Source organism: Biomphalaria glabrata, chromosome 7, assembly GCF_947242115.1.
Source record: "Biomphalaria glabrata chromosome 7, xgBioGlab47.1, whole genome shotgun sequence".
NCBI lineage: Eukaryota > Metazoa > Mollusca > Gastropoda > Planorbidae > Biomphalaria > Biomphalaria glabrata.
The window spans coordinates 5,493,651-5,518,397 of NC_074717.1; the positions used below are offsets into that span (position 1 = coordinate 5,493,651).

General features: G+C 36.1%; 2 protein-coding genes across 3 annotated transcripts; one reads left to right on the plus strand and one right to left on the minus strand.

Annotated features, from left to right (window-relative positions):
• Nucleotides 1-1,926: 1,926 nt before the first annotated feature.
• LOC129927183 (uncharacterized) lies at nucleotides 1,927-7,577 on the plus strand. Its single transcript, XM_056034529.1, has 2 exons — nucleotides 1,927-2,017; nucleotides 5,263-7,577. Exon 2 carries the CDS (start codon nucleotides 5,282-5,284, stop codon nucleotides 6,764-6,766), a length of 1,485 nt encoding a protein of 494 aa, XP_055890504.1. The 5' UTR covers nucleotides 1,927-2,017; nucleotides 5,263-5,281; the 3' UTR covers nucleotides 6,767-7,577.
• Nucleotides 7,578-12,815: 5,238 nt separating this feature from the next.
• LOC106079789 (uncharacterized) lies at nucleotides 12,816-19,591 on the minus strand. Of its 2 annotated transcripts, none has more exons than XM_013240995.2 (5): nucleotides 19,427-19,591; nucleotides 17,042-17,272; nucleotides 15,709-15,774; nucleotides 14,419-14,480; nucleotides 12,816-13,243 (listed from the first exon to the last, which is right to left on the minus strand). In XM_013240995.2, the coding sequence occupies exons 1-5, from the start codon at nucleotides 19,493-19,495 to the stop codon at nucleotides 13,213-13,215; spliced, it is 459 nt and encodes a 152-aa protein (XP_013096449.2). In that variant the 5' UTR covers nucleotides 19,496-19,591; the 3' UTR covers nucleotides 12,816-13,212. The 2 variants fall into 2 exon arrangements, with proteins under 2 accessions (XP_013096449.2, XP_013096448.2); XM_013240994.2 differs by having other exon boundaries at nucleotides 17,042-17,308; nucleotides 19,427-19,590.
• Nucleotides 19,592-24,747: the final 5,156 nt, after the last annotated feature.

A 24,747-nucleotide genomic window follows, 5' to 3' on the forward strand; every position in this document is an offset into this window, starting at 1 on the left:
AACCAAACACATCAATAAATATGGCGGCATGCATGGGACCGACTCTAGCAAAGTCCTGAAAAAGAAGTTTTAACCATCAACGAGGATCTTTTTCTTGCTTGGGAGAAATTAGTGGGAGTGACTCCTGAAGGTGCAACAAGTATAGTTGACAGCAAGAGTTATTTGAACATTTGTCGAGTTAAATGGAACCGGGCCTCTGTGGCTTCATTGAATTATTCGTCAACAAAATCTATGTGGCAAGGTGTTCAGTCTGGACCATGTGATGATGGTCGTGTTCAGATTGAACAAAATTCGTCGTTTCGAAAATCCATCTGAGGCCAATGTGTCAAGTGTGTCAAGTGCCCAGACAGAGCTGCTACTGGAACTGATTGACTTACAAAGCTAAACATCCTTGCTTGACAGATTTCAAGTGATTTAGATAGCGGATATCTACTCTGTGTTGCTTGCAGAAACATTTCTAAAATCTTTTAAAACAAGCGTTAACGATGATATCAATAATGACTTATTCGTAGAGAACAAAACCTTTTCAGTGATGAATCGGGTGACACCCATATTACCTAATCCTCTCACAGGGGAACATAGAACACCATAGATTCAAGGCTCCAACTCGGCGTCTCGTCTATGCAGCCGGATATTTAAAGGTTGGTTTTAGGATAAACGTTCATGAATCATTGTCAGTACTAGATACACTGGTCTCTAATACAAATGGTTCATTGACTATTTCCTGTTTTTTTAATGCATTGTTGATGTGGCCCGCCAGACGATTGTTGGAAATTAAAGTGGCCCACCGACCGAATAAGGTTGAGCATCACTGAATTAGATCAATTGGATAATCATTATATGACATCAGTTAGGCCACGTTCACACCAAGCTTCACTTTCACCTATCCCCTTGGTCTGCTGGACCGAAGGGACACCATACAGGATCTGCCAACCTTCTTTCTCTATTCTCTGTCATTCGCCTTTGATATAATTTCATTCTGATATTCTTTTTGAAAATATTGAAACCTGCTTTTTTACCTGCCGGGGGCCGATTTTGAGTTTGTGTTACTACACAAATTGTCTTTGTAACCTTGTTTTTTTTTTTAAATATCGATTCATATGTTGTCAGACAATTTTTTTTCCCTCAATATGTTTGACAAACTAAAATTAATAATGCATAGGTAGGATCCTTCTAACCACTAACTTACATCCGGCACTAAACTGAGTAGCTCTGACGAGGACTCGAACCACAGACCTCAGACTTGGCAACACCAACAAGTTCTAATGGAAATGAATCTTCTAATAAAAGACATCTATTTCGTTTGTGAAAAAGTTGAGGGTGAGGAATGGTGATAAGTGACTTGGCTGTATGTTCTGTTTGCGTAGCTCTAGCCTAGACTTGACTTTTATCAGTGTTTCTAGTCCAGGGGTTCTCAGCCTGTGGGTCGCGATCCCTTAGGGGGGTCGATTGGCGATTTGCCAGGGGTCGCCTAAGACCCTCGAAAAAATGGATTGTTATTATCTACTCTTCTATTGCTGTGTGTGTGTACTGGGGGGGGGGGGTCGCAGCAGAGTGGGGGATTGTAAAAAGGGTCGCCGAGACTAAAAGGTTGAGAACCGCTGGCTCTAGTTGGTCTTCTCACGTGGACATTTTTTTTTTAACTAAATGTGCCAGAGTTTTACATGTCTTTAATTTAGGATTATACTTATATATAATGGAAATCTATTTTTGTGTAAAAGGGGGGTGGGTGAATGTCAGTGTAAACAAAGTGCCTTATCTGTCGCGTTTTATTCGGCCCCTCTGTCACTACCACCCATTTTATCATAACATTAAAAAAAAAAAAAAAAGGCTGCATTGCAAGGTTGTCTAAATTTAGCCATTACGTCATTTGGTTATGTAAAAAGTTTTCAGGTTATTTCTATAAAATCCGAAACCCAAAACGTAACGGGCCAACCATGTAGCGGACGTTACTGTGAGAACCAATAAAATATAATTAACAGAAACCATTTTGTTTCTTTAGCAGAGTCTTTATACCGTGAGTATCACTCTTTTTACAAAACGTGTAATAACTCACTCCGTCTGTCTGTCTGTCTGTCAGGATTGTTTTTTTTTTCACTTTTTTTTTCTTCCACTTCCAATTCTCGGATCAAATTGAAACTGCTACATTACACATTGTCGACGACAACCCATGATTTAATTAATGACTTAACCAATTAATTATTTATAGTTAGTGGTAATTAATTCATTTTGTTTTATTTAGCGAAAGGGAAATACATTTTGCAGTATTAAAACATAAGTCAGTAATTGAGATGGTCTTTACCTTACACAAGCTTTGCTTTTTAAAAGTATTAAAAAATATTTTGCTTATTTAGAAATTAATTTAATTTTTACAAAGCTTATATCAACTCACTCGGTCTGTGTGTCTGTCTGTGTGTCCGTCTGTGTGCCTGTCTGGCCAAAAGTTTGTATACGTTATTTCTTTGACATCCAATCTCGCATCAAGCTGAAATTTTTCTTTTACCTGACAACACAAGAATCAATTTAAAAAAAAACAAAACAATTAGTTAATTAACTATTGGTAATAACAATTTTGTTTGGTATCTCAAACAAAGGAAAGAAATTAAACTTGAATGAAGTTTTGGTATAAGATGAATTAGGCTGCCGTTTCAGGCTTAGTGAACACAAACATGAAATAGAAACATTAGACAGCTATACAATATTCCATGTTCATAGACTCTTTGCTAGCAGAGTGGTTACCGCGTTGGCTTGAGAAGTTTTAGAAGGCTTTACCCCACAAGTTTGAATTCTAGTCGTTCCCTTTAAAAAAAAAACACATATAAAAGCGATCACCCAGATACCCCGTTATTGCTCCCCCCCCCCACCCCTTTCCAACTGGTCCAGACAACTGATAGGATCATAGCGTATTGAGAACGCTAATAGCATGAAATTGTGCTAAACAAAAACAATAGGTAAAAAAATATTTCTCATCTAGATCTATTACAAACTAATTGATACACTTAATAAAAGCTTTCTTAATATTTTTTTTTTATTTTGCTTGTTATCTTTCATGGACCTATAAGGGGGGGGGGGGGGAAGGGGGGCGGGGGAGGTTTTTAAAAATATTTTTCTTGTTTAAATTTTTTTTTTTTATCTTTCATGGACGTATAAAGGGACGGGGTGGGGAAGGCTGCCATGCTACCTTTAGGTTCCCAGCAAACACAACTCAGCTCCAGTGGGGATTCAAGCACGAGCCACTTTTATAGGTAGCCACATAGGTAGCCAAGCGTTTTTTTGGCTACGCTAATGATGTGTTTGCTATTCTAAGTATCTTAGTCTATCATAGAAGCTAGAGAACATTTCTTTAAAAAAAAATCATTTAGCTGTTAGCAGTGGCGTTCTGATAAAGTTGGAAGCAGAGCCAACAGTGAAATTGTAAGGGGACAAAACCCAACAAATTTAGCCAAGCCATATTTGTGAATACTGAAGTGCTAGTTTGGTATTAAATAAAACAAATTACTTACTATTAATTAACTGTCTAATTGGTACCTTTTTTAATTATTGATTTATGTTTTGTCTATGTCAATGAATAAATGTGCAAAAGTTCAGCTTGATCCGAGAATGGGTGTTGGAGAAATAACATGCACACACTTTTTACCTGACAGACAGACTGACAGTGATAGTGGATATAAGTTTTGTAAAAAAAACAAAAAAAACGGCTTTTCCTCTAACGGAAAAGATAATTGCGCACCAGTGTTAATGGATGAAAAAAAGGAACAATAACAATAATCTGTTATAAAACATTAATATTTCGGGTTTATGTTAACGTAGTGGGACAAGACTGTAGAGCAGTGATTCCAAAAGTGGTCTATATAGACCCCCAGGGGTCTACGAAGACTTCCAGGGGGTCTACGAAAGTGAAAAAATAAATTGGGGGTCTATGAGAGGTCCACGGGGGTCTATGATAATAGATTTCATTTAAAGCAGATCATTTTAATTTTTACATTCATTTAATGTAATTATTTTATACAGTAATATATGATTTTTACTTGGTAAATCATTTAAATATATATCCTGCTAATCAAACCTTGGCTTGGCTTGGCTTCCGTACCGGGGGTCCCGGGTTGGAATCCAGGTGAAGACTGGGATTTTCAACAATATAAGTTAAGCAGGGGGTCTACCGAAAAGCAGAAAACATGGCAAGGGGTCTACGAGACAAAAAAGTTTGGGAACCACTGCTGTAGAGTATATATCCAGAGTTAAACTTTTCCAGTTCCTATTATGATAAGGGCTTAGTTCTTTCTAGTCACAATGTAAGTAATAACAGACTTTTTTAAAATCCCATCTATCTATCTATCTATCTATCTATCTATCTATCTATCTATCTATCTATCTATCTATCTATCTATCTATCTATCTATCTATCTATCTCTCTCTCTCTCTCTCTCTCTCTCTCTCTCTATATATATATATATATATATATATATATATATATATATATATATATATATATATATATATATATATATATATCTGTCTGTCTGTCTATCTATCTGTCTGTCTGTATGTCTGTCTGTCTATCTATCTATCTATCTATCTATCTATCTATCTATCTATCTATCTATCTATCTATCTAACTATCAATCAATCAATCAGTCAATCAATCTCTCTCTCTCTCTCTCTCTTGCGCTCCATCATGGACATAAGGTGGCAAGACCGCACTACAAACAGCGATGTCCTTGCGAACGCCTGTATGGACAGTATAGAGGGACTTCTTATGGTCCGACCGTTACGCTGGGCAGGACATGTATCCCGTATGGGAGACGAACGTATGCCAAAGGCAGTCTTCTTTCGTGAGCTCAAAGGTGGTCGACGTAACAGAGGCGCCCCACGGAAAGACCAGCTTAGGCGTCAACTTTCTTTGGCTGACATAGAAGAAAGCACCTGGTTGCATGCGGCCTCAGAACGAGACAACTGGAGTTCACTCACGAAGCCCGCGGAACACACATTTTAGACCAAAAGAAAATCCGCTGCCGAGGACAAACGCAGACGGCGACTAGAAAATCTAAATCGACCACCTGTGGACAATGGTTTTGCTTGCCCTGGATGTGGCAAAATATCTAGGTCATAGCTGGTGCTGCGCAGCCACGAGAAATACTGTATTCCTCACTAATCTTCGGACTCGAAGACAAGCCTTATTATTATTATGTATATATATGTAGTATAATATTTTCTCATAAAAATTGAGACAGTTCATAGCTTTTACCTTTTTCTATTTCCCAGATATCCCCCCAAAAGGAGAATGAAGGCGCTAAGCCCAAATACACCGCAATGGATGGAATCACACTTAAAAGACATTCCTTGTTCCTTCAACGTAGGCAAGGCAAAGTTATGTATTAAGAAAGAGGAATGTGTAGGATTAGAAGATCTATGGGTGACCACTGAGTTCTGGTACTATTTAGAAGACAAATTAAAACACAAGAGATGCACTTACATTCCAGACTCATGGAGAAAAAATCTGCTTACGCGTTTACTGGTAGAGCGGGGACATGTAGCTGAAGGACTCAAGATCAATCGCGAGGTTCTGTCAGATACAAACAACACTAACCTGCCAGCGCTTGCAAATCTTGCATACATCAGCCATTTAACTAACGACCTAACAACAAGAGACGAAACCCTGGGACAAATAGAGCTCATCAAAAGGACAGAATGCCATAAAACTATGGCAAAGTCAGTCATTGAATATGCCTACTATTTCTGCCAACTCTCAAGCGATGAAAAGAGGTTTGAATCCATTCACAAAATTTTACAATTTTTAGTAAATACAAGCTCTATATCCCTTTTAAGTTCTAGAGAAAAACTTTCAGTGCTAGAACTCTTTCAGAAATGTTGTAGTCTGGACGATCAACTCCATAAAACGTTCTTAGAAATTTTTCGTGACATAGTGGAAGGGAATTGCAGCAAAGGTTGCAAAGCTATGGCATATTTACAGCTCAGAGAATTTAGGCAAAGTGCCCGTGACCAGTTTGACTGGCCGCAGGAGCAGACGTCATATACTGACCGCGCACTGCTAAGACAAGCAAAGCGTTATGGCTCTAAAGATGATGTGGTGATGTACACTCTAGGTTTGACCTATTACCACAAAGATAGGCGTCAGGCGGTTTCATATTTAGAAGAATCACTTCAACTCAACCCGTCAAACCCATCAGCACACTATCAATTGGGTAAACTATATACACATCTAGCCAATTCATGGGAAAGAAACAGAAAGAATAGAAAGAACAGGCCAAAGGTCATTAGCACAAAATCTGTTCAAATCGGCATGGAACTCCAAGCTAAGTTAATTTTGTATGCAGGTGAATTGAGGAGGTATTCTGACGGTAATCCTTGGATAGTCAAATCAACAAAACACTTCGAGCAGTATTTAAAAACGAGTCGATTTTTATTTCCTTTAGATTATTACCAGGTAGCGTTTACCTACATTCAAAGAGGATCCTACAGACTATGTTTACGCATGTTAAAGAACTGTCAAGACTGGAAGAGCAAACAACTCCAGATAGCTGTGTGTATCCTTGAAGCCATGGCTTGGGCTGGACAGTCAGGATGCAGAAAGTCAAGCCTGAACTCACAAAGTCAAATCGAAAAAGCTGTCAAGTTGCATCATAACATTCCTCAAGATCAGTTTCTTTCAGACGATGAAATAAGACGATTGTTTGAGGAAATCCCGAAGGTTGAGAAAAACATGAAGCTAGATTTGACGCGATCAATCACCGATAGTCAGTGTTAAACTGAGTCTTTACACTTTATATTTGTACTAGTATTGATTGATATATGTTTTTAATTGCTATTGGTATCAACAAGTTATATTTTCTAAAGTAAGGCTTAATAAGGCTTTATAAACTCTGTTTTTATGTTTTTTTGTTTTTTTACGAACGCTATTTGTTTGGTGCTGTTGTTACTGTGGTTACAAACTCTTGTCAATTTTTCATAAGGATAAATTCTTAAACGGAGATAACTCTTGTCTCCTGACATTATGTCACTATCTGTTAACTTTAGCAAGATTTAAATGGTTCAATGAGGTTATTTTTTCAAGGGAGGTAATAAATAAAATATATACGAACGCCATGAATTTTAAGAGAGGTAATTTTTAATCTCTAATTTTTTTATTGTTTTGGTCAGGTATAAATATATTTTAGTATGATTGTATTTTTTTTAAAAGAAAAATCTGTTCAAAACCTTAATATTGCTCAATTTGAATAATTTTGTACCTTTTATTAACAACTACAGTCAAATTTCATTTAAAAACGTAAAAATGTTTTTAAGAAGTTAATCTTAAAAACCCTTTTTTGAAAAGTCGGGGTCGCCAAATTGTTATGGTAATTTTTGTCCGGGGTGGACCTAGATTTACCCCATAAAGTAATCTGTGAAACAATTCTCATAGGATTAATCGTGTAAATAATTTGTTAGTGTTTAAATTTTCTCTATGTATAAGTTATGTATTTTGTTTTTTTAAATCATATGTACTAATAGTGGTGATATCATGTAAAGTGCAACTTAAAACGATAAAATGCTATGAAACCTTTTGTAACTATTTTCATGTTTGATCACAATGTAATAATTTATTTAAAATTTTACCTTTTTACAAAAAAAAAAATATTATAAAAAAAGCTCAATAAATGTTTCTTTGTTGAATGTTTTACGTGTTTCGGATGTTCCTTCAGAGTTGAAGATAGTTTACTTCCTAGTCCAAACCTCTCGCAGGACGACGGGGGATGGGAGCGGGCTGGGTTTTAACCCTCGACCGTCGATAAATCCAAACGACAGTCCAGCGCGCAAAACGCACGACCAGGCAGCCATCCAAATAAAGAGGCCAATAGCCTCCCCCAAAAAAAGTCAGAGCCCCAAAAAGAAGCAAAGAAAATAGGCCAAAGCCCAAGGATTCCTGGGATGTAAATAGTTTAACAACTGACATCAAAAGCTAAAAAAAAAAAGCTAAGGTCCCCTAAAAAAAAACAAATCAACATATTTCATTTAAGGTACAAATCCATGCTTGATTATTAGTACTGTCGGTAATTTCTACCAATTTCTGAAAAATTAAATATCTTAAGTAAGAGTCGACGTTTCACCTTACAAAGTAGGACCCTTACAAATGTTTGGCGATTTCGCGAGAAATATGTGCAACAATATCAACGCAAAAACATCTTCAAAAAAATCCACTTTGAAACGTCTCCGCTAACGCGATTCTTCTCGATTGTATGTCAGAGTGTCCGGATATCTTCGAACGTCGTTATGCGAATCTTTTTTAGCGTGACAGTAAAACAAGTAATATAAAACCATCCTTCCGTTATGAAGCTGTTAATTGAACTCTTTCTCTTCTAACTGACGATACCAGCGTTGATTCCACCAGAATCGGGTAAATAATTACGGAGAGAAAGAGTTAATGAAGAGACAGCAGTCAAGATTAGAATGCAAGATATTATATAGCTATATCAATGGCACTCTATGCCAGGGGTCGGCAACCTTTTGAGTCGGAAGAGCCAAAAATTACAATTTACAAAATTTTTAAACTTTAAAGAGCCACAACGTTTTTTTTTTCTTGCCAACAATACGTAGTACTCACATTTATTCATATAAATAGTGTTTTCACAGCAAAGATAGATAATATATATATATATATATATGGCATTATTAGATAATTGTTTTGTTTATTTTGGTAGCAAATAAAGCAGTTAAACATTTATTTGCAACACTAACTTGTACTTCAATAACAAGCAATTAAGCAAACAAATTCAATGGGAGCGATGGCTTTGGTTCTAGAAATTTTGTATACATTTGGCTCATAACTTGTTTTTTATTTTCAAACACGACTCTAAATTCTCATTTGTTTGTTGACTTCTTACTCACGGCTGTATCATGCAAGAGAGCGCTTGCTCGGACGAATATGTAGATCCGAATATAGCACTCGAAATGCCAACTTCTTCACCTCAATGTTGCAAACTGGAAGATTATTTCTTGCGCCGAATCAACTCGCGACATATGTACATGCATTTCTGGACTTTCAACTCTTCCAACTTGCTTTTCAACTCTTTAAATTTTCAACTCCACAAAGTTTTACTTTCAATCAATGACATTTCTAGAAATCCAGTATCAATTTCAAATGGATCTATTAGGATTTCGTTACTATTTGTGTTGATTTACTAGTAATGCTAGAATGATTTTGTTAGTTTGTAATGTATCGTGACTATCATAGAAAACTGTCAACAAATTCATCTTTGAATTTTTTTTTTGTAACTGTGCTGAAGTAATTCGTGTCAACAGTTGCACTGATATTATCACGATATTTCTTTAGACATTTAATAAAGAAGTAACTTACCGCTCTTCTGCAATAATTTTTTTTTCAAAAGAAGCCTAATCTTCTACCCAAACATCGGCTGGGTTTCCATTTCCTTGTAGTTGAACACTCAGCTCATTTAATTTCGCTGTTATGTAAACTAAAATTTTTTCAAACTTTTGCTGTTCTCTAATTCAGGGTGATACGTATCTTTTTTATTTAGAAATGTATTTAATTCATTCAAGCACAAGCCAAACGTTTCAACACCTTACCTTTAGAAAGCCATCACACTTTATTGTGAAGGAGATCATAATACAGAGTTTCCATTTCGCTTAAGAATTCTTTAAACTGACGATGGTTAAGTGCTTTTGACAAGATGCTGTTAACAATCTTGATTACCTAACTTATGACCTCAACTATTTTGGCCTGAATTGTGTATTATTCAGTGAAACGTAAGAATTTCGCAATTTATTTTGCTTCGAAGAATCGTAGTTGCTGCTTTATTTTTTCCTGTCTGGCTCAATCAGTTGTTATTTAAACGATTTTAATGTCTTCAAGCTATTTTTGCTCGGCATACGCTCTATCATCCCCTCTAGTTTGTCCCCAGAGCGGTAGCAATTCCATTTCTTCTTTTGGAACTTGGGAAGACATACATGACAAAAGGGTCAACTTATGCTGTCTTTTATGTTGCCAATTCATCTATAGCAAGTGACAAGACAGAAGAATATTGAATATCTTCCATCTGCAAATATGTAACATTTGAAGACATTTTAGCTCTTCTATCTTGTACTGTTTTAGCTTTGATTTTTTTTTTTTGCAAGTCTTTTTTTTGTTCGAAATCATGAAAATGTTTTGCAGATGCACGTATAAAGCAATCTTTGACGTACCATTTGTAAATGGTTTGCCTTTTTGTGCAATTTCTAGTGGTACGTACTGGTACCCAACGTTTGCCAGATCAGCATTACTTGTAGAATGCTTCTAACTTTGAGAAGATAATTCGCTTCTAATTCATTTACCTGAAACAATAACCTATACGTCACAACCAAAAGCGAATTAAAGCGTACATAGAAGCATCAGACGACGGCGTCATTCAAGAGCTTCCGACGGAATGATTACAGTGACGACGCGTGTAATGGGGGAGGGGTGTGGTGAAAAGTGAGTACAAGCTGCTGAGAGATAGAATCAGTGCCTAATCCTCGTTAAACGATTCAGAACTTTTTGAAAAAAAAAATTTCAAAAAAATAAATAATATTTGCGTATGGAACGAAAGAGCCGCATCTTCACATCCAAAGAGCCGCATGTGGCTCGCGAGCCGCAGGTTGCCGACCCCGGCTCTATGCTACACCCTGGCAGAGTCTGCGACGCCGATGAACCCACTCTGTATCGCACTTGACTCTCATTTGGATGCATCATCTGTGTGGAGAGGGGGGGGGGTATTGCTATGTGGGCGACATCGTTCCGACCACAGCTGATGCCCAGGCATTCATCTCATTTCCATGAAATGATCCATAGTCGTTTCTCGACTGAAGGTGACCATAATTCGATTTTTTAAATTTTTTTTTTACAAATTTGGGATGAATATGTTTTTAAATGTATTATTTATCATCTTTTATTCAGTAGTTCGAAAGGTGTTACATCGTCAATAACAAAGAAAAACAAATGTCATGGTCTCTCACGACAAGTAACATATGATTATAATATTACTTTCTTTCTCTACCTAACATCATTCCAATTGTGATATATAGAGCCACAATATAGTATAGAATACTATGTAGTATAAATTGATTGAGGAGACTAGTTTGGTGATAAACCTGAAGATCCAGACTTTGAAGACGGCGCGCAAAATTTCCTGAACGTCTAAATATTTCTATACGTCAATTAATACATGCGTGAGTATCTATACCAAAATAAAGATTGTCTACATTAGCTAGATCTAGTTTTTTTTTTTTTAGCCATAGAACGTCGAAATTAGCAGACTTGAAAAATCGTTATATCAGTTTTTTTTAGAATGTGTCTACCCAAGTTCCAGTTTCCAAGAAGAGTTCGCAAGCTGATAAGAGGAATTGTTAAAATAAAAGGTCAACAACAGTGCATCTCACTTAAGAAGTAAATGGTCCTTTGACAATCACAACAATTACCTCGCATCCACTCCTCCCCACTTTTTCCCAATTTGAGAAACGCTGCTGTGATTATATACTATGTTAGATACAGTAAGATATTATGCAGTAATGCTGTCTCTAATCTCTTGGTTTGTGGTGCGGTCTTTAATGTAATACCTAGGATCCTTCTGTAGCATCTCAGTTCCATTGCCATGATCCTCCTCTCTAGCTCTGCAGTCAGCGTCCAAGACTCACAAGCTTATAAAAATGTGGCCATGACGAGAGAGCGCATCAGCCTGATTTTGGTTTTTAATCACCTGTTTTAATTATTATATTATTATTAAATATTTTTTATTGTACCTAAAAATGCGAATCAATAATAAAAATAACCAATGAGTCAAAAAATTTTTTTTTGAAACATGTGGCTGTAAGTGTGGAGTTCTTTCCTTTTTAATCACTTTTTAAAAATTACTTATTAAATGTTATTTATTGTACCTATAAAAGCGATTCAATAATAAAAATAACCAATTAGTCAATTAATTATTTGTAATTATTTTGTTTGAGACATATAGTTTTAAGTGTGGAGTTCTTCCCCCTTACAAAATTTTTAAAATGCTTTTCTTGTTTAAGCTTTAAGACACGCCTCAAGCCTAAAGGTGACCGGGAAGTGACAAGGAAGTGACTAGGAAGTTGTTTTTTTTTTTTTAGTCTTAGTTGTGAAAACAAGAGACACTGTAACCAACAGACCTAGATTGTCGTCTGATTGTCACGTGATTCAGAAGGGGACGCTTATTTCTGCTTGAGTAAAAGGAAGACAACTGAACAGTGGGAAGAATGCAAAGAATCAATGGATGAGAGGTGGGTGGGGGAAGTAAGAATTAGAACATCCGGATTGAAAGAGTTAAAAGTGTTTACTTATAACATCCGGATTGAAAGAGTTAAAATGTTTACTTATAACATCCGGATTGAAAAAGTTAATATGTTTACTTATAACATCCGGATTGAAAGAGTTAAAATGTTTATTTATAACATCTGGATTGAAAGAGTTAAAATGTTTACTTATAACATCCGGATTGAAAAGCGTTAAAATGTTTACTTATAACATCTGGATTGAAAGAGTTAAAATGTTTACTATTTTATCTTACATATAATCTTTGCTTTTAATATTTCTCCCGTGAAGCCGTGACCTTTCTACATTATCGTCTCTGCATCAAAAGTACGGTCTAACTCTTCGCGAAGTCTCAAATCTGGAAGATGTCAGCTACAACTCTTTGGGCAGTGTTCACACAACATCGCCGCTATTTAAATGTTAATTATCGCCCGCATTGCACGTGAATCTTTCATTGTATTTAATTTTTAAAAAAGATTAAAAAAAAATAAGAAAGAAAGAATTGAAAACATTCGAGTAATTGTACTTGTTTTATTTTAATTGTTTCGTTGTGTTGTGTTTGTTTCCTTGTTACGGTTGATATTTTTGCATTGCGCCATCAGTAATGTCAATTGTCCCATTCAATAGATGACAGACACGTCGTCTCCCTTAGTCAACGCTCCTGTCGGTCTACACTTAAAGCAGACCCTGTCAAGTCTAGTTCACTTCTCATGGCCGAATCCAGAAAAATTTGACGTTGTCTAGTCTACATATTTTTTTTTTAAATGTTTCAACACGGACGTTGGTTGTAAATGTTGATACGAAGATTTCTTGGTAAGCAGTTGGTCTTTTCAGTTAACTGGTGAACTCTAGCTGGACTCAAGGATACAGGATAATCTTGCTGGACTCAAGGATACAGGATACTCTAGCTGGACTCAAGGATACAGGATAGATGGAAAGGTTTCGCTGAAAAAAAAAAAAAAGAAACATCATTATAATATCAATTAGTAAAATTTGACTTAATGCAAACTTCATTTTATGGCCATATCACAAGGTTCTCAGGGCTCGCCAAGGTCTTCCTTCAAGGAACATTACCAGGAAAAAGAAAAAGTGGCTGACAAAGAAAACGATGGGAAGACAACATAAAAGAATGGACGGGCCTGACATTGAAAAAGATTTTATTCAAGGTAAAAGACACAGGGGCATGGAGAAAGACGGTAGACAGATCATTTGTGGTGCCCCAACTGTTGAACTGACTAAGGGCCAAAATTGTACTTTAAGTCATTTAAACTTGACTTAGGTACACTGGATTTAAGTCATCTAAACCTGACTTATGTATACTAGATTTGAGTCATCTAAACTTGACTTAGGTACACTGGATTTGAGTCATCTAAACTTGACTTACGTACACTGGATTTGAGTCATCTAAACTTGACTTACGTACACTTAATTTATGTCATCTAAACTTGACTTGTATCTATAAACTAGACTTATGTTCAATTGATTTGTTTTGTTTGTTTGTTTTACATGTTTCGGATGTTCCTTCAGAGTTGAAGATAATTACTTCCTAGTCCAAACCTCCCGCAGGACGACGGGGGATGGGAGCGGGCAGGGTTTGAACCCGGGACCATCGATAAATCTGAACGACAGTCCAGCGTGCAAACCGCACGACCGCACGACCAGGCAGCCATGATTGAAATAGACTCTATATAAAACGCTTGTCTTCGATTCCCTAAGAATGAGTGCATTACTTGAAATGAAATCACTTACGCTTAACGTATGCTATTTAGCTTAAAAATAAATGCAAACATTTTGGAGTGCTATTCAAAGACTAATGAAAATCATGTGTTTGTCAAATGTTTGTCAGATGTTTGTCAGATGATTGTCAGATGTTTGTCATATGTTTGTCAGATGTTTGTCAAATGTTTGTCAGATGTTTGTCAGATGTTTGTCAGATGTTTGTCAAATGTTTGTCAAATGTTTGTCAAATGTTTGTCAGATGTTTGTCAAATGTTTGTCAAATGTTTGTCAGATGATTGTCAAATGTTTGTCAGATGATTGTCAAATGTTTGTCAGATGATTGTCAAATGTTTGTCAGATGTTTGTTAAATGTTTGCTGACCTACTGACTCACTGACTTACTTGCACATGTCAACATCAACATGAAGCACCACAATGTTGACCATCTGAGTCACAGTACTGGACTGAAAATACATTTTAGATATAACATTATATATATATAGTAAGCCGTAGTAATATATAGATAGAGAGACATATGGGACATATAGGAGACAACGAGAAAGAGAGATTTAGAAAAAGAAGGAAAGTAAGAGATATAAAGAAAGAAAGAGAGGAAACAGAAAAAAAAAGAGAACGACAGAGAGGGAGAGAAAGATAAAAAGAATGAGAGAAGGAGAAAAGGAAGTATAAAAAAACAGAGAGAAAGAAGAACATTAATAAAGAAAAAAGAAAAAGAAAAGAGAAAGAGAGAAAAAAGAAAGAAAAAAAAAAGAGAGATAAAGAGAGACTGAATGAGAGAAAGAGCGATTGAGTAAATGAGACAGAAAGAAAAGAGAAAGGAAGAGAAAGAATACAAGAGAAAAAACAACAACAACAAAAAAAAAAAACCCAGTGAGATTAACAAAAAAAGAGTAAAGTAATTAAAAAGAGAACTATTTTGAACAACTTCTAACATAAAGTTACACCCACAGTTATAAACAATTTTACTTAACGTTTTAACACCGCTATTTTGCAGGGCCGGACTTAGGCCACTGCAACCTATGCGCCCGCAGTGTTAATCTAAAAATACTTGAATATGATCACAAATGACGTACACATCCTATTTCCCAACTCTCTTCCTATCCATCCCTTCCGGCTTCCACCTTTTGAATCCCACTTCCATTCAATGGCCACATTCGCACCATTTTCATTCACACCATGCTGCGCTACGACCGTAACAGAGAAATAAGAGAGTGATCTTTCCTTTACTCCTTACTACTCGTTTAAACTTTTGAGGGAAGAAGAGAATTATATATATATAGATAGATAATTTCATCTCAGCAATGTTTTTGAAATTACTTTAATATAGCGCTAATGTCATGTTTATAGCATGCTCAGAGCGATTTGTTCCAATCTCTTGTGTAGACCAGTGGTGGTATCTGTGAGAAGGTTTTCTGTGCTGCCTTTAGGCGCTCAGTAAACTCAACTCTGCCCGAGTAAGGTGTCGATCCTCGAGCCCATTTCATAGGTGGCCAAGCCACGTCCAAGCGATTTCAGCCTCTTCGTTTTATGAATCCTCTCCCCTCTAAAGAAATGGCTCATAATCCCATCATGCCACGTCATTATATGAAAGTCTAGACATATGGCGGACTATGGAATCTACGCAGTATCAACATAATAATAAGTAGTTTGTATTGTTTGTTACTAACTTACATGTCGTGCAACGATGTTAGAGCAGACGACGAAGAGGAAGAGGACCATCACAGCCAGCAGGAACAACTAGAGATATGAAATAGAAGACAGATTTAATGGTTGACACATTTAAGTTTTTATCGTGATAGGTTTCTAAGTGTTGTAATAACACAATAGCAAGACGCGCAGAAGTGGGAGTTTAATCGGGTATTTCCGTAGTGACGCGACAGATCATTTAAAAATGAAAGTATGTAATGACACAATAGCTAGACGCGCAGAAGTTGGGGGTTTAATCGGGTATTTCCGTAGTGACGCGACAGATCATTTAAAAAGGAAAGTATGTAATGACACAATAGCAAGGCATATTTAAAGGCACATTCCTCGTTCCATATGCTAGGACAAATTTGTACAAATGCTCCTTCTTCCCTAGTGCTATAAGAGCATGGAATGGGTTGCCTGAGCCAGCCAGAAAAAAACAGTGACTTGGCAGAATTTAGGTCATTGGTTAATATGCATGACTAAATGCATGACGCGTAGGACGTAATCATCATCTTTTTTTTTTTGAAGTAACGTCTGTATTATATAAGATAAGATAAGATAAAATAAGATAGCAAGACGCGTAGAAGTTGGTGTTTAATCGGGTATGGCGTAGTGGCGCGACAGATCATTTAAAAAGAGAAATGTTAAGAGTTTAAGTATGTAGAAGAGAAATGTTAAGAGTTTAAGTATGTAGAAGAGAAATGTTAAGAGTTTAAGTATGTAGAAGAGAAATGTTAAGAGTTTAAGTATGTAGCAGAGAAATGTTGAGAGTTTAAGTATGTAGAAGAGAAATGTTAAGAGTTTAAGTATGTAGAAGAGAAATGTTAAGAGTTTAAGTATGTAGCAGAGAAATGTTAAGAGTTTAAGTATGTAGAAGAGAAATGTTAAGAGTTTAAGTATGTAGAAGAGAAATGTTAAGAGTTTAAGTATGTAGAAGAGAAATGTTAAGAGTTTAAGTATGTAGAAGAGAAATGTTAAGAGTTTAAGTATGTAGCAGAGAAATGTTAAGAGTTTAAGTATGTAGCAGAGAAATGTTAAGAGTTTAAGTATGTAGCAGAGAAATGTTAAGAGTTTAAGTATGTAGCAGAGAAATGTTAAGAGTTTAAGTATGTAGCAGAGAAATGTTAAGAGTTTAAGTATGTAGCAGAGAAATGTTAAGAGTTTAAGTATGTAGCAGAGAAATGTTAAGAGTTTAAGTATGTAGAAGAGAAATGTAGGTAATATGTTATTAATTAGCTAATGAAGTTAGTGATCTAGACATTTGAGTCAGTAGAAGAGTTGTCAGCTGAACAGTAAATCTAAGGCGTGAAATTACTTCAAAAATTGGCTGGCTACGTTCCTCGTGAATGTTGATTCTAATTTTTGATTTTAGTCTAGGAAGTCTGGTGAAAAGATCGTCTGCTGATGCTATCGACTGCCTGCTGGTCCCTGCTGGGCTGTCGTCGGTTGGGCTGTTAGCTTCTGTTGGCGCAATGCTTTCGGTGACCTTGGATGTCCTTGACCTGGCCTTCTTGTTCTTCTTGCCCTTGGACTTATTTTTGGACATCTTTATTTCGGAATACGAAGGGGACAAAGCTAGTACCTAGAAAATAACGAAGTCCTCAATTCAGGACATACAAAATGTAAAAAAAAAAACACACAAAAAAAACAACAACAATGGCCACAGGTCATAGTGTTTGTTAAGAATAAGAAGTCCTAGTGTTTGATTAGAATATAAAGTCCTAGTGTTTGATAAGAATATAAGTCCTAGTGTTGGATAAGAATATAAAGTCCTAGTGTTTGATAAGAATATAAAGTCCTAGTGTTTGATAAGAATATAAAGTCCTAGTGTTTGATAAGAATATAAAGTCCAAGTGTTTGATAAGAATATAAGTCCTAGTGTTTGATAAGAATATAAAGTCCTAGTGTTTGATAAGAATATAAAGTCCTAGTGTTTGATAAGAATATAAAGTCTTAGTGTTTGATAAAGAATAAGAAGTCATAGTGTCTAATAAGAATAAGAACTGCATTTATAGAAAGATGCCCATACTGCAGCGGGTCCGATGTTACTTGTGACAAAAGTGTCGGAAATATATATACTGGTCCCCATGCCGAACAAGATTCGATACCACAGATATAACACAATTAACAAACACAGTGTAGATTTGATGCGTTTTGAGAAGATAACTGACAAAAGGCAAGATAATCGATACAAGTTTTGAAACGATACATCTTGAAATCGATTGTTGTCTGTTAATTGTGCACAGGAGAGCAGACGCCAAATCCCACAATGCCGTTTGCCGTATTATCCAAGCAGCGCTTTTCCCAATTCGCTAAAGCTAGGCTACTTTGGTGTTGAACTGGTCAGGACCGTATTTAGACATGTAAGGCCCCTATGCTATTTGAAATATGGAGACCCTTGTAATCAACATGTGAGATGTTTGGCTGAGAGTCCCGAACCGCTTGACTATGGCTTGAATACCTAACAAGAGGGGGGTTTGAGTTCGAATCCCGACTCGAGCAGAGTTGTGTTGAATGAGCGCCTTTACCTGCACATTAATTTATTAGACTTTTGAATGAATGCTGAAATACCCGAAGACTTAGAGTCCATTCAAGATCAATATTTTCTCTTTCTCTAGTCTAATTCAAATGTATTTATTTTTTTGAATTTTGCAAAAGTATAACGGTCAAATACAATTTTCCCTGTGACACCAAACGTGCTGGTAATGTTGGTCCCAACGATATACAGCAATGGTCAAATTTCTAGGAAAATCTTTAGAGAATCGCGTCCACGTTTTAGGTTTTTTAAAGTTTCCACGAAGTTACAAATTGAATAGAGGTATCGTCAAAAGAACTACTTTAACTAGTACCTATGTTTTAATCAAGTCGTGCACGTTAAAAGACTTAAATTAGTCATTAGTTTCCTTGGCTAGTTCTAAGAACCGGTTCCATATTTAACATATATGTATAATGCACTACGGACAAAAGAGCTTTGTGGTTTATCTAGATCATAAAAATTCATCATATCATAGAATTAAAGTTCAGGATTTTAACATAATTAAGATTTAGAATCAAACTTATTTCTGTAGATATAGATCTAGATCTTGATTTAGTCTAGATTCCCAGATCTAGATCTATATTTAAATTACAGTTTAAAAACCTGTCCAGTTGGTTTTGAGTTAAAAATCCCCCTACAGAGAGTTTTGAGGTTGAAAATCTCTCTCTTCAATATTATTCTAAATTTAAATTCTAATTTAAAAAAAACAACAACAAAAAACTCTTGAGATTGTTTAGTTTAAACCCTCTCCCCCACCCCCAACAGATTATTTTTTACGATAAAACTTCCATTTTTGATATAATATCTAAAGCAAACAACAGCCATCTAATTCGAATAGCGTAATCAAGAGAGGTTACACATTTCTACCAGTGGCTGGTCTCCATCACTAAAGTGCAGTGAATAGTCACCTGCCGAAATTGAAAGAGCCTAAATGTGGTTCAACAAAGATGGCTAAGACAGATTTTAGGAGGCAGTTATAGAGATCGGGAACCAATCAAAGAAATCCTATGCCGAACTGGGAGTCGAATTACATCTTAGACATCTATATTAGATCTAGATCTAACTAAACTTTCTAAAGTGACTAAAGTAGATAGATTCTATATAATATATTATGTATAATAGATTCCCAGACCTAGATTTAAATTGATTGAAAATCAAACTTACTTCTGTAGATCTCGATGGAAACTCTATAAGCTCTGATGTTTCACTTGCGTCTGGGTGGACAGTGGTCATTGGGTCTGGAGATGGAATGATTGGAATGGTGATCGTGTAATTCTGTGTTCGGCATGTAGCGATGCCATGGAACTGTGTGTGCGCGTTAATGCTGCGTTCAATGACGACGCTAAACAGAGTTGTCGGCATTTTTTTTCCCTGCGTTTGCCTCATTGTCTAGCGCTTTGATGTGCAAAAGTATGGATGTAAAGATTTTGAAAAATAATCTTTTTTTTGACAATTCACTTAGAGTTAAGAACAAACCATTGGAAGATAAAAAAAAACGGAGGGGGGGGGAGTGGTGACCACTCCTCCCCCATTCGACCAACCGAATTTTTCAGAAAAATAAACAATATATGACCTGGGACCAAATCAATAGGCGTATCGCCGATGTGTAATGCTAATAATTTCTATTTTTACATATTTCTTTCTGGTATGTTGGTCTTTTCGGTGGGGTGGGGGTGGGTAGCCTCTACAACATTCTCCCCACTTTTGAAGTGGGGGAGGAGCTTCCAATATTTGTGCAGAAAACACAGTTTATGAACAAAATTAGTTAAATATCTATATCAGTGATGCTCGAAATTTGGCTCGAGGGCCACATCCGGCCCGCGATTTCGTTTAATCCGACCCGATGAAATGTCGGCACAAAATTTAGAAAATCGACTTTCAAAAAGAAAATAATGAAAAAATGTATCTTTACCTACGTTAGGGCTTTCAGTTTTCTCTGATGAATTGGTTTCATGACCTTTAACATTTGTGTGTTTATGAAATGGGACTCTGAATGTAGAAACTACTAGGGAAAGTGAACGGATCTTTACTTTTTTGTGGAACATGATAATAAACCAACATATTTTATTTGTAAAGCTAGCTGCAATGTTGCTCACAGTTTAAGTAGAGAAATGAAGCCATTGTCGGGGCGCGTAAAAATATACTTCAAATAGATCATGAATTAATGTAAGTCCTAGATCCACGAACTTCTTGTAGGTCTAGTCTCAGGGGAATTCCATTTCGTTTTTCTATCTTTTCATTAATTTTGCCCGCGACATGAGTGTCGGAAATTAAAATGGCCCGCAGGTCGAACTAGGTTATGCATCACTGATCTATACAATATAAGCTACTCATAAATATTTTAACCAAGTTTTATTTTATGTCACCCTTCCGCTCCCCCCCCCCCTCCCCACTTCCCGTGGCATGTTGGCTTCATCGGTGGAATTACAGTTGTTAATAGCATTACATCTTTAAATTCTTATAATTTAAATTGAATGCTTGGAAATATAGTTAAACATTAAATTGACATTTTTGCTGGCTAGATAGAAATTGTAATTTATTGTATAATTTTATTGTATAATTACTTGATAGTCATACATCTGCTAGATCTCATTTCTATCTACCATGAGGTCAAAAATAGTTCATCTTAAATGTTACTCTGACAATCCAAATTATTATTAGGTCATATAATCTTAGGGGGCGATGCGTGATGAAAAATCTTACGGGAAACTTTTTGAGGACTCGTCCTTTTAAAGGGAGGTAAATACGTGGACTCTCGTTTGCAGATTCATTACTACCTGTGATCACATCCCTTTAGATCACGTGACCAGATACTCGTCGCAAGCCCATAGGGGTTTAGTCTCTCTGGTATACGCACATTAGCTTTGGTCGAGACGATGTCGCCTGCAAATCCTCCCCCCACCCCACCCTCCTCTCCACAAAGGAACGACAAGTGTCGATATAGTTTGAGGTCAGTGGATTCGCGGGCTTTGCCAGGGTGTAAAGTGCTGCAAAGCCAAATAAATATTAAAAAAAAAAAAAAAAAAAAATTTTGGGACCTGATGTTTACTACCCACTTCTGTTAATGCCAGCTCCAAAATGAACAGCAGAATGTTGTCAGTAACTTTTCCAGAGCACGTGATAACTTTGGCTTTGTATTTGTTAGTGTTCCGTGTCGCGAATCGATATAGTGAATTAAGTGACATCATTCTACTCTTTTCTAGAAAAGTATCAGGTAAACAGATACAGAGTAAGCACGTGCTAATTATAATTGACCAATCAGAGCAAGATCTCAAGAAAAAAGTCGCAAACATCAGTTTCTAACAGACTGATTGTAAGTGTATGTGTTTTGAGTGGCTACTAGTGTACTGTGTGTGCCTGTGTATAAAATGACCAGTTGGGCTTCAATGTACATGGTTGAGTGAACAGCGAAGAACGTGTGTAAGTCAGACTGGGTGTAACAGTGGGTCATATTCTGGAGTAAACGAGACGAATAAAAGACAATTAAAATCAATGTGTTGAGACTCTTGTTGTTTTAGTGCAGTGGTTCCCAAACTTTTTGTCTTGTAGACCCCTTGACATGCTTTTCAGTTTTCCGTAGACCCTCTGCGTTTCAAATGTGTTTTTCTCACTGGTATCTAGGCCATATATATTTATTGATAAAAGTCTAATTTAAATGGTGTATATTATAATTTAATACACATTACATGAATTAACTAAGCAAAATAAATAATAACGCTTTACTGGTGGGCAAGTTTGATAATAAATTTTGTATTAGGTAATTTGTATAGAAGAAAGAGAATCACGTGACTAAATGTTGTTTGTTTACGATTGGTGAAGGAGGTCCGTTGATCAAAGTTTCAGGCAAAGAGCATTACTTTATGGATTTTTTTATTCATAACAAAAAGAATTTATGATACTAATAACACAATATTATCGGGCAAGGTTAACTAGTCCAGCTTTTTTTTTTTAGAAGTATGTCGTTTGCAGTAATAAGAATAGAATCAATAGAATAATTCAGTGTTCTCACTCATTTTACCATTCTACCTTTGAGCTTTATTGTTGATTAGAGGAGTTTTTTTTTTAAATTATGATATCTGATATATGAATGTGTAGGATATGTTTTAAAACCTCGTCATATAGCTGTTTATAGTTTGCAGTTTTCTGTAATTAAATATAGGCCTAAGTAAAAATATTGTAAGACACTTACAAATGATGTTTAATCAAATATTTTTCTACTGTGGCTCTATTCTGAACTTCTGAAGTGTTGGAAAGTATTTCAAATCTCAATCTATTTAATTATGTAAGAATTTGTCTCAAATGATGCTCTTGCTTAGATGGTTGCATTGCGACTTAAAACTTTGCTACATGAAAAGAACAAAAGCAATGGTTTGTTCGACAAGGAAGGAATGAAGCCAAATTTCTAATGACCAACACAGTACTTTCATACTATCCATCCATCCCAGTGGCGCTACAGCCCATGGAGTGCTCTGGCCTTCATCAACACATCCTTCCATTCAGATCTCTCCTGGGCCTTTCGTCTCCACGCCCTAACCCCAAGCTGTTGCAGATCTGACTCCACATCATCAATCCATCGCATTCGGGGTCTGCCTTTGGGTCGCCTGCCTTTTGGTTTTTTGCCTGTAAACAATTTTCGCACCTCTGTTGTCTGACATTCTTTCAAGGTGACCTGCCCAACGTAGTCTGTTCTTTTTTATTTCGTTCACTATTGGTGGGTCTTCATACAATAACTCATGGTTAGTGCGTGTCCTCCACCCTGTTTCATCCTGTATGGCACCATAGATTTTCCTAAGAATTTTTCGTTCCCAAGTATTAAGTACATTTTCAGATGTCTTAGTCAGTGTCCAGGTCTCACTTCCATACATTGCTGCTGGTCTTATTATGGTTTTGTATATTATTTTCTTGGTCTTCCTGGATTTTGTTTTGCTCTTAAGTAAATGGTGGGTGCTATAAAATGCTCTGTTGCCTCCTGCTATTCTTTCCTTTATTTCTGTTAGTAAGTCATATTTGAAAGTTTGGACATTTTAGAATTCGTGCTCTTTGATTTTGATATGTTGTCCCTCTGTTTGATTGTCTCTTGTCATTGCGATGTACTTGGTTTGGCTGTCATTGACCTCAAGTCCTGCTGGTCGAGAAGCTTCTTCTAGTTGTGTGAAAGCTCTAGAAATGTCAGAAGTTTCTTTACCCAATAAGGCAATGTCATCAGCATTAGCAAGGTATTGTAGAGGTTGGCTGTATATTGTCCGTGTTGGTTGTGGTCCAATTTATTTTTTCTCTCCTGAAGTAGTTAGTAATAGTTCCCCTCGTGTTTATATATATATATATATATATATATATATATTTCTTATAACTCTCTCCAGTGTTAAATTGAAAAGCATGCAGGAAAGTGAGTCACCTTGTCTTAATCCTCGTTTAATCTAAATTCTTGTGAGTGTTCTCCTTGTATTATGACTTTACTTTTTGAGTTGTTTAATGTCATATGTATAAGTCTTGTCAGCTTGTTCGGTATTCCAAAATCCTGTAGTGTGTCATATAGGTATTTCCTTCTGATACTGTCATAAGCTATTTTATAGTATATAAAGAGTTGGTAGATTGGTATGTTGTATTCACGGCGTTTTTTAAGTATACATCTTAGTATGAAGATGTGATCGGTTGTGGATTTGTTGGGTCTGAAACCACATTGGTAGTCACTTAAGATTTCTTCTGAGTATTTTCCAAGGCTCTTAGTTATAAGCCTAGACAGGATCTTATAAGTCACATTTAGTAGAGAGATTCCTCTGTAATTACAGCACTTTAACTTGGATCCTTTTTTGTGTATTGGGGTTATAAGAGCTGTTTCCCATTCTGTTGGTATTACTTCTTCTTCCCAAATTCTTGATATTAGTCTGTGTATTTGGAAATGTAAGTCTTTCCCTCCATATTTAATTAGTTCTGCTGTGATTTGGTCCTCTCCTGGTGCTTTTGTGATTCTTGTACTTTCATTCTACTTTCAACAATTCTTTTTAGGCCGTGTACAATATCACTTTCATCTTGGACTATATATATAGTCTATGCTTTGATTTAAACAAAATTAAGCAATTAATAACAAGATGTTAAAATTTTAAACTAAAAAAATTCATCAACCAACAGGGTTACAATTCAAAGGATTAACTAAGGTGGAAATCATTAATGGGAATAGAAATTTTAAGTCTCAACATTTACTGTCGTAGACCCCCATTTACAGGTCATAGATCCCCAATTTATTTTTTCACTTCCGTAAACCCCTATATAGACCACTTTGGGAATCACTGTTTTAGTGTGTTTATTACAAAGATGGTGGCTAAGGGAAATATCTGGGATAGAAGTTCCTAGCATTCTGAAAGAGACGATTTAATATGGTATGAATAGGGGGAACTATTCATGGCCTTTGAGTGGTTGGGGGTGCATAAGTTGTTATGAGTCCTTTATTTTGTGAAGAAATTTAGTCCAATAATAGTGAACGTAGA

Coding starts and splice junctions, on each gene's coding strand:
- LOC106079789 (XM_013240994.2), bottom strand. CDS start 19,495: ATGACCACTGTCCACCCAGACGCAAGTGAAACATCAGAGCTTATAGAG. Junction 15,775..17,041: donor GTAGCCAGCCAATTTTTGAA/GTAATTTCACGC, acceptor TCATATCTCTAG/TTGTTCCTGCTGGCTGTGAT. Junction 14,481..15,708: donor CTAACATCGTTGCACGACAT/GTAAGTTAGTAA, acceptor ATGTATTTTCAG/TCCAGTACTGTGACTCAGAT.
- LOC129927183 (XM_056034529.1), top strand. CDS start 5,282: ATGAAGGCGCTAAGCCCAAATACACCGCAATGGATGGAATCACACTTA.